This window comes from Apis florea, unplaced genomic scaffold (assembly GCF_048593485.1).
Source record: "Apis florea isolate Af1SG1 unplaced genomic scaffold, ASM4859348v1 contig_3081_pilon, whole genome shotgun sequence".
Classification (NCBI taxonomy): Eukaryota; Metazoa; Arthropoda; class Insecta; order Hymenoptera; family Apidae; genus Apis; species Apis florea.
This window is the reverse complement of record NW_028256703.1, coordinates 4,095,091-4,112,616: the sequence shown is the minus strand read 5'-3', so window position 1 is coordinate 4,112,616 and position 17,526 is coordinate 4,095,091. Positions and strand designations below refer to the sequence as shown.

Sequence of the window (17,526 nt, the reverse complement as noted above, 5' to 3'; positions counted from 1 at the left end):
AATATATAAACTCTATAAATAATTATTATCATAGAAGGAATTTTTGAAAATTTAAAAGATAAATATTTTATTTGTATTTATTTTTTTGAATGTTTTATAACTTCAAATAATTTAAGATAGATTATATGATTATAATAATCAATAAAATAAATTAATAAAATAATTTTTATTATTTTATATTTATTATATCTAAAATAATTTATATTAAATTAAATTAGAATTTAAAAAAATTATTATGTTATTAAATGACTAAATTAAAATTATATCGCTTGCATTGAAAAGATAACCATAATCATGTCTTAATTCTGTATTGTAAACTATTGTTAAGAGTGATTTAGTATTAATTTTTTGATTTATTAAAGAAGTTATTAAATTCTATTCAGTAAGACGAAATTGTTATATTTATTTGTATTTTGTAATTTTTTAAAACAATTTGAACAATTCTATTCGGCTTAATTATATCATGTATTTTATATATAACTGTTGACAACATTTAATCAAAATATTATGCATATATTACATATTAGTATTTATAAGAAATGTTATTATAGAAAATAATTATTAGTACAATGATACATAATATTTATTTTATTATTTATAAATATATACCTATATATATGTAGCAAATATTTTAAAATTTACGATTCTATAACCTCTTATATTGATCATAAACAATTGAATAAATTAATTTACAGAAAATTCAATGGCTCATGATAAAAAAAATATAAAACGTAGTCGATCGCGTGAACGAGATCGTGAACGTGATCGGGAACGTGAAAGAGATCGAGAACGACGAGATAGAAGGCGTTCAAGAAGTAGATCAAAAGATCGAAAAAAAGATAGAAAACGTTCAAGATCGCGTGAAAGATCACGAGAAAGAGATAGATCACGCGAAAAAGATAGAGATAGATCAAGGGAAAGACGAGAATTTAAAGACAAATCAAAAGATGAAAAAAAACGTAAACCGAGTCCTATATTTGTCTTAGAAGATGAAAATAAAAAAGAAACTAAAACTGAAACAAAAAAAGAAGAGGAGGAAATTGAGGAAAAGCCAAAGCCTCCTCCAAAAAAGGAACCGCTAAGTTTGGAAGAATTATTAGCTAAGAAAAAAGCAGAAGAAGAAGCACGTGCTAAACCAAAATTTTTAACTAAAGAAGAACGTGCTGCTTTAGCATTACAGAAACGTCAAGAGGAAGTTGAAGCTATAAAAAAGCAACAAGAGGATATACGTAAATCTTTTCATAGTGAAAATGCTGGGAAAGATAGAGAATGGGATGATAGAGATAGGTATATAATATTTATCTATATAAATTGAATTTATTAAATAAAATTTATTTTAAAATATTTTGTAATGCAGACGTAGAGATGGTCAACGTACACGAGAGGATGAAATTAAAGATAAAGATAAAGAAAAAGAAGTAGAAGCTATTAAAGAACGTTATTTAGGACTAGTGAAAAAAAAACGACGTGTTAGAAGATTAAATGATAGAAAATTTGTATTTGATTGGGATACATCAGAAGATACATCTGTTGATTACAATAGTATTTATAAGGAAAGACATCAGGTTCAATTTTTTGGTAGAGGAAATCTTGCTGGAATAGATATTAAAGCACAAAAACGAGACCAAAGTAAATTTTATGGAGAACTATTAGAAAAAAGAAGAACAGAAGCTGAAAAAGAACAGGAGAAGTATATATCTTTTTTGAAATTTAAACTTATTTTTCATAATACTCATAATATATCTTATTTATATTTATTTGTTAGAATGCGATTAAAAAAAGTAAAAAGAAAAGAAGAAAAACAAAAATGGGATGATAGACATTGGTCTGAAAAAGCTCTTCATGAAATGACAGAAAGAGATTGGCGTATATTTAGAGAAGATTATAATATTACAATAAAAGGAGGACGTATTCCTGATCCAATTAGATCATGGAAAGAGTCAGGATTTCCAAAAGAAATTCTTGATATCATTGATAAAGTGGGATATAAAGATTTAACACCTATTCAGAGACAAGCTATTCCCATCGGACTTCAAAATCGTGATATTATTGGAGTTGCTGAAACTGGATCTGGCAAAACTTTAGCATTTTTAATTCCATTATTACTATGGATCACTAGTTTACCAAAAATTGAAAGATTAGAAGAAGCAGATCAAGGTCCTTATAGTATAATTTTAGCACCAACTCGGTATGTTTATTATCTATATTTTTAATCTTTATTTTATTTTTCTATAAAAAAGTAATATATTTTTTAGTGAGTTGGCTCAACAAATTGAAGAAGAAACTAATAAATTTGGACAACCATTAGGTATAAGAACAGTTGTTGTTGTAGGTGGTCTTTCGAGAGAAGAACAAGGATTTAGATTGAGAATGGGTTGTGAGGTATAAATTTTATAATCATTTATTGATAAAAAAGGACTTGCAATTTGATGCATTTTAAAATAATTCTTATCTTTATAGATAGTTATAGCCACGCCAGGACGATTAATTGATGTATTAGAAAACCGATATTTGGTTTTAAATCAATGTACTTATATTGTATTAGATGAAGCTGATAGAATGATAGATATGGGTTTTGAACCAGGTATATCTTTAATATATTAATTTGTACATATAAATAATTATTAATTATTATACAAATTTTCAGATGTTCAAAAAATTTTGGAATATATGCCAGTTACAAATTTAAAGCCAGACAATGAAGACGCCGAAAATGAAGAAAAACTTTTAGCTAATTACAATACAAAGAAAAAATATAGACAAGTAAAAAATAATTGATACTATATTTTATCTAAATTTAAATACACATAATGAATATTTATTGTAATTTTTTAGACTGTGATGTTTACAGCAACTATGCCACCTGCAGTTGAAAGATTAGCCAGAACTTATTTAAGACGACCTGCCGTTGTCTATATCGGTAGTGTAGGAAAACCAACAGAAAGAACAGAACAAATAGTACATATAATGGGTGAAGCTGATAAACGTAAGAAATTGATGGAAATACTTAGTAGAGGAGTTGAACCACCAGTTATCATATTCGTTAATCAGAAGAAGGGAGCTGATGTCCTTGCAAGAGGTTTAGAGAAATTGGGTGTAAGTTTGAATTTTAATTATTTTATATTATACTTTTTTTCTTTTTTTCTCTAAATCAAATAAAATTATATTTTATATTTAATGTAAACTTAAACTTTGATATAATATTTAATTCTTTTATCAGTATAATGCTTGTACCCTTCATGGTGGTAAAGGTCAAGAGCAGAGAGAATATGCACTTGCTTCGCTGAAAAGTGGTAGTAAAGATATTTTGGTTGCCACTGATGTAGCAGGTCGTGGTATCGATATTAAAGATGTATCTATGGTCATTAATTATGATATGGCTAAAACTATAGAAGGTAAATATATATTATTAAAAAAAATGAAATTGTAAAAACAGGAATATATAATTATATCAAGAAATATATATTATTTTTTTGTTTCTAGATTACACACATCGTATTGGTAGAACTGGTCGCGCAGGAAAAGCTGGTCTTGCTATTTCATTTTGTACAAAAGATGATAGTCATCTATTCTATGATCTGAAACAAACTATTCTTGCAAGTCCTATATCTACTTGTCCACCTGAATTATTAAATCATCCAGATGCTCAACATAAACCTGGTACAGTAGTTACAAAAAAACGTCGAGAAGAAAAAATATTTGCCTAGGAAGAAAAAATCTAATTATAAGCGATTGCTTACTATCGACATATGCATATGTTTCTTATATACAAGTACATATTTTTTTATAGCAAATAGAATATAAATAAAATATGGATATAATAAAAAAGTAAATAAAGATGTAAATAAATACATTTTATGAAAAGAAGTTTTTAATTAACATTAAAAATTAGTTTAAATTAAAAAATTATAAATATATTTTAGATTTAAAATATAAAAATTATCATTTTAATAATTCTTTTCGAGAATATTCATTTTCAATTCATCTTTTTAAATGAAGTTATTTATTATAATACTTTTTTTTTACTATATTTCTCATGATCATTTTGCATTTTTGCCAAATAATCATAATTAAGGAAGTGGTGCCGGTGGTGGTTTATATTCTCCATCAACTTTACATTCTTCATTCCAATTATCTGGGATCATTGGATTTAAAATCTCTATAAATTTTTCGAGAGGACATATTGTTGTACATCCAGGAATGGTCAGAGGATATGGTTCATATTCAGTAGTATTTCTTAAAAATATCTAAAAAAAAAAAAAAATAGAATGTAAAAATTATAAAAATGACTTCTATATTATATTTTATCAAGTTTTTTTATATTATTTTATATTATTGCTTTACCTGAACATTCCATTCATCATTGTTTTCATGCAATTCAATCATTATCATGATATTATAATTTGGCATTTGATTATTCCATACATGCATGACATTCATTAAAGTTACAATAGTACTATCATGACCAATATACATGAACATTTTCCTTACTTCGGGTTTTAAAGTATTATTTTTTTTCGCTAACATATCGGTAATAATTTTTTTAAGAAATGGTCCTCCTTTAAGTCTCTTAAGAAGATCATTATATACATTTAATTGAAAATCATATAATGTAAGCGGTATCAGTTTATCAGGATAATAATTTTTAGTCCACTTGGGAAGAATTAAATTCATATGTTTCTAAAGTAATTAATTTACAATATTAATAAAATTTTTTTAAGTTACGTTACATATAAAATAACGTATCAATTTTTTCTGCAAACCTCTGCTGTTAATGTTCCATAAAGCGAGTTGACATCATTTGGAGTTGAAATCACCATACCTGTTAAATTCGTTAATTCTTTGTAAAATTGTTTATTCTCGTTTTGAATTTGTTGAATTTCTGGTAAATTCATAATTGCGTGTCGTAATTTGGCATATTTTGGACATGTATCCCATATCAGCATTAACTAATATATATAACATATAAACAATTTAAATATTAATTTAATAACAATAAACATAAGGTTAATATTGCATAAAATAAAATAAAATATGTACTGTATCTTCCGAACGTGGTTGATAAAATAAAGTAACTGGTTGCCAAGCTAAATCACGTTTAAAAGATTGTTTTTCAGTTGGTTTCCATAAAGCTGCTGCTTCTAACATAGCAGACATTTTTGTACGATCAACTGCTGTAGATTGCAAATAAAATATATCAGGACTATATGTTAGACCCAAAAAATTATTATATTTTTTTCGTAGAAAAAGACCTTGATTGTATTGATTTCTTCTTCCTTCCTACATAGGATTACTTATGTTGATAATAAAAATGTTGATATAGTAATAGAAATTGTAAAAATATTACATTTGTTAATTGTCCCCAACCATAAGGTTCCATAGAATTATTGAGATAAGGATCATTTGGATAAGTATCCTGAGGTGCTCTCTCTCCATGTCTCATTATCTAAAAGTTTATTATCATGATTAGAAATTCATATATTTTATATCATTGATCATATAATAACATTAATTCAACAGTAAATACATTTGATTCAAATATGCACATATAAATTTGTATAATAATGTATAAATTTTATATTCCAAAGAGAAAAAATATTTATTTTTTATATAAAAAATTTATTTTTTAAATGTTCTTAAATTTTTTTAATTTAAGTTTTTTTTATATTTACCACTGTCACTAGTCGGAGGCTATCATTTTCTTTATTATGTTTACTTGTCTTAACGTTTTCAATTAGCATAAGCAATTCTAAAAGATAAGAACAAGGTACTTTAAATTATAGTTTCAAGTATTCTGAAACTAAATACTTGAGTATTAAAGATAGTTACAGAAATAGAATATACATAAATGTTGCAATCTATATTTATATCTATATTTATCTATATCCAATATATATATATACCTATATATTTATCTATATTTATATCTGTATTTATATCTCACTTTTTGTCATTTTAAAAAACAAATATATTTGTTTAAAATTTAATATATGATATTTAAAAACTTACTAATTAAATATATATACAATTCGTACAATTATAAAATAACAACAATAGTAATAATAATAATTACCTAAAGTTAAATAGATAAAATTCATAAAAAATATAATTTTAAAAATAATCATTATTAATTAAAAATCGTTAAATAAATTTTTCCCGAAGTTTCTAAATTCAATTGAACTTCTGCGAGTTATTATACGCGAACAGAACAAACACATACTGGGGCTTTAAGGAGTGTCAGCAGATAATTCCTATGTCCCCACCATATAAAGATCAGTATTATACAAGAATGTTGTTTGTAGAAAATCTATGTTATATATTCAAAATTTCTATTTTGTATATTCAAAATTTGTTTCATATATTAATTATATTATACATATAATATAGGAGAAATATAATTCATATGTATTTTTCGTATTTTATGTATTTTGTACTTCATATAGGACCTAAAAAATAAAATATAAATTAGTAATATATTTAAAAAAATCTTTAAAAATATAATAAAGTTAACAATTTAATTTTTAATCTTGTTTAAATTTTTATTCTTTAGGAAGAAGTATAAAGAAAGCAATGATTAAGTTGTTATGCAATGAGCATGACATTGACTTGCATAATTTCTATTGTCGTATTAGTATATCAAATTTATTATCAAATATTTATTACTTTATATTTTTTATTGGAATTCCATTTTTAAAAATAAATATTAAGAAATTAAAATAGATTTAAAATTTACAATAGAATATTACAAATCTATCATAAAATTACATCGATTTTTATTTTTAATAAAAAGAATAATTTTCAAAACCTTTGAATTCGTTCTAATTAGATAATATATTAAAATGTTAATATATATATATAAAAGAATAAATTAAATATTCTGAATCGATGCTGATCTGTTTTTTAATAAAATGTAAGAGTGGCATTATGATAACATTTAAACACTATTGCGTATAACAAAAAAAAATATTTTACATCGTATAATGTGAAAAACAACTATATATAAAAGAGGAATTACTAGAAAACATACAGAAAAAAATACGAGTAATGATATTAATATGCAATGATAATGCATAATAATGTATAACGCTTATATAATTCTTAACTTCTTAACATCACCTTCACCTTCTAACTATTTTCTATTATTAGAGTTTTATTAAATAATATAATTTATAAAATAATTTTTCAAACTATTAAGATCTATAAAAAAAAAGAAAAAACGAAAAATATAAAATATTATAAACATTAATCAAATTAATTCTTTAAAGAATAAAAGAAAAAAAAATTTGTGTTAAAATGAATTGTTCATTTCAAAATAAGTGCCGATCGAAAAATTTTAATTCTATAATTTTTTTATTACAATATACTATTATATTGACATATATGTAAAACAAAAAATACATTAATACAAAGATATGATAAATGTTAGATAAATCATTCCATTCGAACTTCAAAAAACTTGCCTATACTCATTTTATCGAAATTTTTCTATTATGAATCTCTTGTCATTTTTTATTGTCAAGGCAACGATATAATCAACCAAAATATTCATTTGTTTTACCAAAATATCTTTCAACCGTGTTATCCTTTGAACAAGTTTTTATAGGTATCTACAAGGATTGATTTCCCTCATCGCGATCCGAAATTTCTTAATCGCTGTATAAGAACATCTAAGATTAAAGTTACATATGTAAGCATCTTAGTGAAGTCAAAAGATATCAGAAACGTCGAAGACGTGATTTCATAAAAAGGACCTGGACCTGCAGATACGAAAACCGCTTCAGCCGTGGATCGCATAAACGAGGGTAGTCAAACGGCGGTGTCGAAACCCCGGAAATCGCGTCGCAAGAAGACAAAAAACGCTACAGCCAATTCCAAGGTTTTTTTTATTCTAAGATCATTTTTTAATTTTTGATTTTAATTATTTTTTTTCATTAAGTTTCATTTCTCTTTCTAAAAAATATAAAAAAATTTATTTTTAAAATTGGAAATCATTTTCAAAATTAATGAAATTGAAGAATCTCTTTCTTTTTTATTATTAATTAATTAATAAAAATTTTTTAATTATTTTTATCATATAATATTAATTAAAGGCAAAAGCAATGACAACTCCTTGCGGCGAATATCGGAAGGAGATCCAAAAATGTAATGTCCAAACAGGAACACAAGCTGTAAATCAACAACCATGTTCCATACCAGCAATTCAAAGTCAAAATACCTCAACAGCACCGATGCGACCGAGATCTCTTTATACAGCGCACAGTTATCACGCACAAACAGATGAAACTAATTTCCAGGTACTTTACCTAATTAGTACAATTATCACTTGTCATAGTTGAAAGTAATTCATTCTTTCCTTTAGCGATACAGTGAATTTCCCAAATACTTTGAAGCACCGCCATCGGAACAATGGGGTGGATTAGCCGGTGCAACAGCATTTTCTAATTCAACAGCATTGTGGCGACAACCACGAAATTCTAAAACTATTGCACCATACTATGAAGAAACATGTATCTACGCAGAAAACTGGAGAGAGCACGATACTGATGCCGCTATTGTAACTACACCACATGGTACAATTTCATTGAGACTTCACAACAGAATTCGGGTTGATATGACGATCGATCGAGCAGTTAGAGTAATTAATTTTAAGGTATCTTCTTTTTCTTCTATTTTATGACAAGATTCCTGTCTCAAATAAATTTTAATACCATGATTAAAATGTCTTTGTAAAAACTGCATAATACATGAATTCACATAATACAATAATACAAATGGTAAATAATTTCTAATACTTACATGATTATTATCTGAATTGCATTTATCGTCAGCGTAGAATAACATTGTACTATCGTTGAGTGGTTCTGGAGCAGCTGCAGCATTACTCCATCCAAATGGAAGAATATATCAATATGGATCACGAGTTGAAATCCTGGCCCATGATGCCCACGGCAATAACAAGTCAGTGGTATCTGTATCATCATTAAAGTATCATTAACAAGTAATATTATCCTTCATCAGATACGCAAAGATGTGGTATAAAGGGGTGAGCTTTACTTCAGAACAATGTGCTCTAGTTTATTTAGTTGATACGGCGGGAACAAGAACAACTACGGATTCATTTTCAGATATGAGTCAGGTATAAAAAATAAAACATTTTTTATAAATCAAAAATAATTATACTAAAATATTATTTTACTCTTTAACTTTTAGGACTTTTCTCTTAGTGTTTTTTACTCTCGATCTCGGCACGGTCCAGCATGTTTGCAAGAAGCTACGGCAGCTTTAGGTGCCGCTCAATATTGGTTAACTAATGAAGGTGTAGAAAATTGGATCATTAATAATGTTAGAGTTTCGCAAACACCTGATGGTCTTGTCAGGTAATTTTATTCATAAGAATAAATATAAAAAATATTTAATTATATTGATCAATAAGAATATGAATTATTTCTCTATTAGGATTGCTCGAAATAGTAACAAATATCAATTACGAACATCACCTAGTAATGGTACAGCTTCGTTAACGACTCCATTTTTACATTGTACTGCATCTCTTGGTCAAACATCTCATCTTTTTGTGCGACGCGGTGAACGACGCATGCATTATGACGGAACTAGTTTTATTGTACGAAACGCGGGTCATAGTGCTGGATTCGACGATAACAATCAACTGAAAGTTTATTAAGAAAATTTAACATGAACTTGTTACCGTAAGCTTTATAAATGTTTATTGGCGGCAATAATAAGACTTATTCAGTATATAGATTTAATTTTAATGCCGTAAATATACATAAAGCTACATGAAAATGAAAAGTTACATCTTTGAAAATTAGTCTCTGATAAAGTAACTTATTCACGAAATCTATAATACATTTTACTCAGTTTTTAAGTTTAGAAATTTAATTCCATTTTAAAGATGTTTAGTCATTTAATTGAATTGTCTTCACTTAAAGCATGTGAAAAACATAGCTACAATAAGATAGAGTACAATGTATTCTAAAAAAGTTTTCTTTAAATTTAAAATGATTAATATTTCCACTCACTTGTTCCTTATACTTATTTTGTACAATTTTCAATAAAAGACAATTTAAGAAATATTATTTTCTTATTATAGATTTACATATATAATTTATTCTATTATAAAATTTATATTATTATAATACACTTACGGATAGTATATTTTTATTTTTGTTGTTAATCAAAATCTTCAGATGAATTAGAATCATAATCATCAAGTTCAAATACTTCATCTTCATCAGATTCATTTGATTCTATTTGAAAATCATAATCAATTAATGGTCGCATTTTACGTTTGGAAGTTCCTTTTCTAAAATATTAAAATATAATGTAATACAATTTAAAAATAATAATATATAATATAAATTAAAAAAACAATGATATAAAAAATATTACAAATATATTAATTGTAATTACATAAATTTACATACAATTGGGTTTTTTTATGTGTTCCTTTTGAAGTAGAAGAACTACATGCTTTTTCAGAATCAAACATACTTTTTATTTGTTGATTTCTCTTCTGTTCTTCAAACTTTTGAATATCATTAATAATTTCTTCAGCTATATTTGAATTGAATAAATTTAAACTAGTACCTGAGTCATTCTTTAATTTTAATAATTGTTTATTTTCTTCATAAACTTTACTAATTTCATTTATTTTTGATAACATTTGATGCTTGTCAGTTAAATCTTTTAATATCGGCAATACAGAATATGGATTAAAACATTGTGCATTCTTTACACGATATTGTTTTTCCAATCCAAACTAGGAATAATAAATTATATATAATATTTTCATTTATATATAATGTAATATATTATTTACATAAAAAGGTTTTCATCATACATACCTCTGAATCAAAAATACAAAAGTGAAATGCATTATCTACAATTAATTTACATAAAATATAATTAGCATCTAAGTGTTCTGCTTCTTTTATTTCTGCATGAAGTTCCATAATATTTTGCCAATCATCTAATTTAACTCTAATTTTAAACTGATCTACTGGCATTTTGTAATATATTCCATATAAAAGATATAGTCCTCCAATACGTTCTTTAAATCGAGGAGGTAAAAGAAGAAATTGTTTACATATATTCAGTGTTTCTTCACAGAATTCTAATAATTCTAAAAAAGTTGGACGACCTCTGAAAATGTAAAAATATTACATTTTAAATTCATCATTTATTTGAATAATTAGAGTTTTTTAAATTTTAGAAATATCTATTATAGTAAAAAAAAACTAATTAAATTTAATAAAACTTTATCTTAACTTACGTAAAAACCAGTGAAAATCTCATCGTTTTCCAAATTTCACAAAAAGTTTGAAATCTAATGTCATCTGCCTTCTCAAAACGAGCAATTAATTGTTCACAATCTTCTTTGAAGCCGCTTAAAATCAATGATTTACTTGTTGTCATTTTTAAATCTTGATACCTTTTAATGTATTAATTACAGCAATAATGAATTTCTTAAAAATATAAATTATTATTTTAGTCTTCTTTAACATAAAATTATTAAAATTAAAGATTTTTTTATTAAGTTTGTATTTATAAGCATTTCGTTGACATAATTCACATTCTACGTGACATGTTACGACATCTATGAATGAAATCTATGAATAAAATCTATGTTAAAAGGCGGTTTTCTTAAAATGACATAAAATGAAAATAATTTCTAATACATATATACATACATATCTAATACATATATATATATACAAATATTTCTAGTACATAATAATTTCTAATAATTTCTAAGAATATAACAAAATTTTAAAATTAATCAAATGTCATTTATTATCCGAAATAATTCATATTCTAACAATTCATAAAAATTTAAAATCTCATTATTATTTTAATACGGAATTATTTTAATATCGAAAAAGATAAAATATTACATGTACTTTTAAATGTCAACACTAAACTAGTGCAATTAAATTACTATTTCAAGGTTGTTTATTTTCTTTATTATAATATATATATATAATTGAGTATAAATAATTAGAAACATTCAAAATATCCATTTATTAATTTTTCTTAGCAATAAAACAATTAAAAATTTAATAAATATATTATCACTGCATATATTATTTGGAAGTTGAAATTCTATGGCGTAATACGTTTAGGATCCCGAGGAAACATTGAAACTTTTCTTATGTTGTCTAAACCAAGATATAACATAACAACACGTTCCATTCCAATTCCACCACCAGCATGAGGAGGACAACCATATTTGAATGCATCAATATATGATTTTATCTTTTCTAAATCTATAATTTAAAAAAAATATATATATACTTCACTATAACTATAAATGTATAAAAATCTGAAATATAATTACCAATTCCATGATATTTTGCACGTTCTATAAGAAGTTCAGGATCATGAATACGTTGTGCACCAGAAATAATTTCTTCGCCACGCATAAACATATCGTAAGAATTTGATAACTTCTGCAATAAAGCATATAATGTATATATATTTAATATAATATTGCGACAAATTGAATGAACTTACAGGATTATTTGGATCTGGCATTGTATAAAACGGTCTTACCGCCAATGGATACTTATCCAAGATGTAAAAATCTGTATCATACTAAATAAAAGAAATAAAAGAGTAAAAAATAAATTTATATCTGTAAATATTTTCAAAAAAAAACCCACTTTTGCTTTAACAAGTTTTCCTAATAATTTTTCATCTGGTGTAGAAAGATCATCATCTTCACCCAAAATTACGCCAGCTTCTGCTAATAATTCAATAGCATCACTATATTCTAATTTTAAAGGTGGATCTAAAAATTTAAATGGTTCCACATTATATTGTTGACGTACAGCCTCGATTTCAGCAGCATAACTGAAGTTAAATTTCATAAAATTAATGTTATATATATTAAAAAAGATATCTTTTATATTTATTAATAATTTATACCAACTTGTTACGAAGACCTTTGAACATTTCTACAAATAACTGTCCAATAATTTCAACTACTTCATGATAATGATATTTAAATGCCATTTCTAAATCAAGACCAACAAATTCCGTTAAATGTCTATGTGTATTAGAATCTTCAGCTCTAAAAACTATATAATTATATGTAATAAGATGTTTTTAGAAAATTAAATATTACATTTCTGAAATTGAAAATCACCTGCTCCTACAGTAAAAACTTTATCAAAATCAGCTGCTATTGCCATTTGTTTATAAAGTTGTGGAGATTGTGCTAAATAAGCATTTCCTTTAAAATATGATACTGTAAATACATTTGCACCACCTTCACTTGCTGCAGATATTATTTTCGGTGTATGAATTTCAACAAATCCCTATAAATAAAATTTATAAATAAATTTTTGCATCACAATTATAATTTTACTGATAACTTACTTTACTTGTAAGTATATCTCTAAATAATTTACAAATAGCTGCTTCCACCCGATATATAGCTTGATTTGCTGGAGTTCTAAGGTCCAGAACTCTATTATCTAATCTGGTATCTTGATTTACTTTTATATTCAAAATATTGTCATCAGCTTCTTCTTTTATTGGTCTTGAAGCATCTTCAATTTGTAAAGGTAATTGTGGTTTCGCAATACTTATTACAAAAGCTTTTTCAATATGAATTTCTACATCTTTTTGAGTACATGACTCAATTTGAGAAGAGACACGTTTTACAACTGCTTCAATATCCATAATAGATTCTTTAGTAATACTAAAAAATAATATTATGAAATATAAGAAAATATGAATTTAATAAATTGTGTTACTTACTTAGATATAAACTTAATCATTTGTTTGCTAATTTTGTTATTAACTGCTGCTAAACCTTGTATTGTATAAGATTGTTGTCTTAAAACAATAAAACATTGTTTACCTATTAAAAACATATAAATATAGAAATATGAAAAATATATAATAAATATCAAATGCAATTTTATTTTTAAATAATATACCTTTAGCACGACTTGTATGCAAACGTCCTCTTAACCAGACAGTCTGGTTTTCTAAATTAGGATTCAAATCTTTAATATCAATAAATTTTCTTTCTGCATATTTTTCTTTACTTTGTATTAATCCTGTTTCTCCATATTTTCCAATTGATATATCCTCTTCTTGAACGATATTTGATTGAACTTGCTATATATATATATATATATATATATATACATACATATATAATTTAAAAAATTTTTTATTAAAAATTAATTTTAATATTTTATATAGAAAATTATTTTTTAAATAAAATATATAAATTTGACTTACAATTTGACTTTTACGTTCAGCTTTTTTTATTGCTTTTTCTACTTCTTTTTGTTGTTTTTTAAGAGCCTTCTTAGAAAGCTCATCACTTAAAAATAATATAATAAAATATAAATATAATTTTATAATGATATATAATTTAAAAAATTAATTCATTTACCTTCCTGTAGTTGAATTAATAGATTTATCTTCTTTCATCTACAAAAATGATGCAATAAGATTATTTCAATGAAATCAAATTTATTATAAATTATTAGATAAAGAAAAAAATACGTAAATATAAAAAAATGACTTTAATAAATATAGAAATATAAAAATAAAGATTAACTTAAAAAAAATTTGAAAATACACACCTTTTGATTTATTTAAACTTGAAAATTGTATCTATGTAATTGCTGGCAATGTTCTTCTTATCGTATACAAATAGAGGTTATCTATATTAGTTATAATTTATCTAAAAATTTGCCGGAAGTACAATTCGCAATTTTCAAGTGTATTCTGAAATAATCTACTTTTGTTATTAATCTTTCTGAAATTAATCTATTTATTCTTTCAATAATTTCTCTATTAATTTTTCTGAAATTAATCTACTTTTCTTATTAATTAAATAAGAGGATATATTATACGATAAAATATAGTTCATTTACACAAATTTTTATATTATAAAAATTTTATTATAAATAATCTTATGAATATCATAAATTTGAATTTTATTTAAAGATAAAAGAAGAATAAAATAAGGATAAAGGAATAAACTGTAAATTAAACTTTATTTCGATAGTTATATCGATAATTTGTAATAATATATTATTAAAAAATTATTAAGATATCTTCACTTATAATTCCCTTAATATAACATAAAAAAAATTTTATCTATTGATGACAGTAATAAGATTTAAGGGTAAGGAATATATTAGAGATAGGAGATGAGCTCGCATCGCAAAATCTCTTCCGAAATATAAAATTAAATTTAAATTCGAGTTCAAGAAACAATCATCTTTGCTCCATCATCTGCAGAATCCAATAGAATAGATATTTGTTCTTCTGAAGAGGGTACAGAAGATTTAATTAAGGGTTTTTCATTGATTTTCACTGTTGTTTGTTGCTCAGACGTTAAATGTTTCACCGCGCTTTGCATTGTATCATTCCAGTTTTCCCAGCTCATCATCCTTTTATCACCTGAAAAAACAGGAGCTCGAGATTTGCGAGCGAGCATCATCTTACCACAGGACATAAAAACAATAACAAGACTAGCTGCAATATTTTTATATCTACAATCATCTAATGATTCTTATTAACAATCTTTTTTGGTATCTACATATATAATATTTTGAAAATTATTTTACACCATATAATTAGTATGAAAAATTTTATGCTGTTTTTATTTCTTACTTTTTAGTTTGTCTGAGGAATCATCAAATGATGGATCTTGAATATTTAACATCAAACCATTTCCGCTAAGATATAAACGGTTTGGAGAGTTTGCAATCTAAAAAAAAAAAAAAAAAAAACTCATTATATAATTATATTAATAATTTACTACAAGAAATAAAATTTTTTTTGCAATTACCGTACGAGAAATATTTTGTGCTGCACGAATTTTTCGTAATTTTAAGTAACCTGGATTTTGACTAAGAGCTAAGCCAAGGTACAGAGAAGTTAAGGATATTTGTTTAAAAAATAATAAAAAAATTATAGATATGTATATATTATAATTATATATATATATATATATATATATTCCCAAAAATACTGGAACATCTATAAACTGAAATATTTCTGTTCCAATCGATGGCAGATATCCAACTATTGTAGTTTGATTAGTCTATGTACTCTATGATTAGTTAATATTATGATTAGTTTTATTAATAATTCATTATTCTTAATGAAAGTTTTTATAAAAGAAAACCTCAAGAATCAGATATTCCAACATTTTGAGATACTCTATATACACATATTATTTATATTATTTTTTAAAGGATATCATTTTTGCAGCTTCTGCTTCACCCTCTGCTTGAACAATTTTTTGTTGTTTTTCTTGTTTTGCTTTTTCTACAAAGAATGCTGCTCTTTGTGCTTCTTGTTGAGCAACTTGTTTGGATTCTACAGCAGCAGTATATTCTTTACCAAAACTTAATTCAGTTATTGATACATCATCTAAAACAATGTTGAAATCTCTAGCACGTTCAGTTAATTCTTTTCTTACTAAATTTGACACCTGCTGCCTTTGTGTAATTAGTTGAGATGCATTAAACTTTGCAACAACTGATTTTAATACTTCATTACAAATGCTTGGTAAAACCTAAAAAATAATCATATTTTTATAGCAATAGTAAATTTTTAAATTTAATATATATAAAAATTTTTAATTTTTAATATAAAAATTATATTTATTATAATAAAATTTTAACCTTTTCATCATAATCAAGACCTAACTGACGATACATTGTAGGTAAGCTTTGTGCATCAGGACGAGAAAGCACACGAAGAGAGATATTGACCATTTGTAAATCTTTGGATCCTGTAGGTGAAGATAATTTTCTAGGCCTACTTCTAATATCATAAATAATTGGCCAATGAAACCATGGAATACGAAAATGAAGACCTTCAGTTAAAATATCTTGTTGAATTCCTCCTAAACGTGAGAATATAATTGCTCTATGACCAGCTTCCACTAAAACAATTATAAAATTAATAAAAAAAATTTCTGTTCTAAAATTATTAATTTATATCAACTTATTTATATTCATAATAATATATATATATATTTTATTTGTAATAAATATCAATCTCTAATAGAAACATGGAGATCAAACCTGTGTACATAGATTTCCAAACGCCGTAACCCGTTACGCCGACCGCTGCAAGGCATGTAGCAGCAACAGATACTCCATTAGGAGCTTTAGGCAATTTAAATTCATTCATTTCAGTTTATAATATTTTTTACTACAATTATACTTATATATCTTTTTTTGATTTAATAATTTTTAATAAATATTATTTTTCAAATCAAAAATGTAACAAGAAGCTACGTAAAACGGAAGGCATGAACCGGGTAAAGAATTAAATAGTCACAACGAAGAACGTTACAGGAAGTATAAGAAATTATAAGATGGCTATGCTATATATAATTTATTTTAATTAAAGACTTATTTTCAAGTAACGATGATTTGAAAAATGTTTTTATCATAATAAAAATTTAAGAAAAGTAAATTCGCTTCTTATTCTCTTAATCTTTTTTCTTATTAGAAC

General features: G+C 24.8%; 6 protein-coding genes across 11 annotated transcripts; 2 read left to right on the top strand and 4 right to left on the bottom strand.

Moving 5' to 3' along the window:
- Window positions 1-277: 277 nt before the first annotated feature.
- On the top strand, window positions 278-3,864 carry LOC100863532 (putative ATP-dependent RNA helicase DDX23). Its single transcript, XM_003694739.4, has 10 exons — window positions 278-382; window positions 696-1,287; window positions 1,358-1,690; window positions 1,766-2,188; window positions 2,256-2,382; window positions 2,461-2,584; window positions 2,648-2,763; window positions 2,836-3,096; window positions 3,221-3,395; window positions 3,484-3,864. Exons 2-10 carry the CDS (start codon window positions 704-706, stop codon window positions 3,705-3,707), a joined length of 2,367 nt encoding a protein of 788 aa, XP_003694787.1. The 5' UTR covers window positions 278-382; window positions 696-703; the 3' UTR covers window positions 3,708-3,864.
- On the bottom strand, window positions 3,834-6,268 carry LOC100864720 (lysosomal acid phosphatase). 5 transcript variants are annotated; one of them, XM_012488163.2, is made up of 8 exons: window positions 6,074-6,262; window positions 5,673-5,749; window positions 5,348-5,446; window positions 5,253-5,280; window positions 5,041-5,174; window positions 4,764-4,949; window positions 4,345-4,680; window positions 3,834-4,247 (listed from the first exon to the last, which is right to left on the bottom strand). In XM_012488163.2, exons 1-8 carry the CDS (start codon window positions 6,123-6,125, stop codon window positions 4,071-4,073), a joined length of 1,089 nt encoding a protein of 362 aa, XP_012343617.1. In that variant the 5' UTR covers window positions 6,126-6,262; the 3' UTR covers window positions 3,834-4,070. The 5 variants fall into 5 exon arrangements, with proteins under 5 accessions (XP_012343617.1, XP_086765017.1, XP_086765018.1 ...); XM_086908891.1 differs by having other exon boundaries at window positions 5,041-5,171; window positions 6,074-6,251; XM_086908892.1 differs by lacking the exon at window positions 5,673-5,749 and having other exon boundaries at window positions 6,074-6,221.
- Window positions 6,269-7,448: 1,180 nt separating this feature from the next.
- fest (wurstfest) lies at window positions 7,449-10,092 on the top strand. The gene is made up of 7 exons (XM_086908893.1): window positions 7,449-7,876; window positions 8,091-8,294; window positions 8,360-8,650; window positions 8,834-8,958; window positions 9,019-9,136; window positions 9,211-9,377; window positions 9,457-10,092. Exons 2-7 carry the CDS (start codon window positions 8,100-8,102, stop codon window positions 9,680-9,682), a joined length of 1,122 nt encoding a protein of 373 aa, XP_086765019.1. The 5' UTR covers window positions 7,449-7,876; window positions 8,091-8,099; the 3' UTR covers window positions 9,683-10,092.
- On the bottom strand, window positions 8,859-11,625 carry Pbp45 (proximal sequence element A Pbp45). Of its 2 annotated transcripts, none has more exons than XM_031917318.2 (5): window positions 11,294-11,625; window positions 10,866-11,163; window positions 10,446-10,780; window positions 10,167-10,324; window positions 8,859-8,969 (listed from the first exon to the last, which is right to left on the bottom strand). In XM_031917318.2, exons 1-4 carry the CDS (start codon window positions 11,434-11,436, stop codon window positions 10,192-10,194), a joined length of 909 nt encoding a protein of 302 aa, XP_031773178.1. In that variant the 5' UTR covers window positions 11,437-11,625; the 3' UTR covers window positions 8,859-8,969; window positions 10,167-10,191. The 2 variants fall into 2 exon arrangements, with proteins under 2 accessions (XP_031773178.1, XP_003694803.2); XM_003694755.4 differs by lacking the exon at window positions 8,859-8,969 and adding an exon at window positions 9,344-9,667.
- A 336-nt stretch (window positions 11,626-11,961) lies between these two features.
- On the bottom strand, window positions 11,962-15,086 carry AspRS (aspartyl-tRNA synthetase). The gene is made up of 12 exons (XM_086908869.1): window positions 14,628-15,086; window positions 14,435-14,472; window positions 14,278-14,362; window positions 13,968-14,151; window positions 13,786-13,888; window positions 13,402-13,726; window positions 13,169-13,340; window positions 12,953-13,100; window positions 12,684-12,873; window positions 12,535-12,615; window positions 12,359-12,470; window positions 11,962-12,287 (listed from the first exon to the last, which is right to left on the bottom strand). The coding sequence occupies exons 2-12, from the start codon at window positions 14,470-14,472 to the stop codon at window positions 12,124-12,126; spliced, it is 1,602 nt and encodes a 533-aa protein (XP_086764995.1). The 5' UTR covers window positions 14,628-15,086; the 3' UTR covers window positions 11,962-12,123.
- Phb2 (prohibitin 2) lies at window positions 15,026-17,379 on the bottom strand. Its single transcript, XM_012488166.2, has 6 exons — window positions 17,091-17,379; window positions 16,686-16,948; window positions 16,259-16,576; window positions 15,845-15,922; window positions 15,667-15,763; window positions 15,026-15,453 (listed from the first exon to the last, which is right to left on the bottom strand). The coding sequence occupies exons 1-6, from the start codon at window positions 17,197-17,199 to the stop codon at window positions 15,257-15,259; spliced, it is 1,062 nt and encodes a 353-aa protein (XP_012343620.1). The 5' UTR covers window positions 17,200-17,379; the 3' UTR covers window positions 15,026-15,256.
- Window positions 17,380-17,526: the final 147 nt, after the last annotated feature.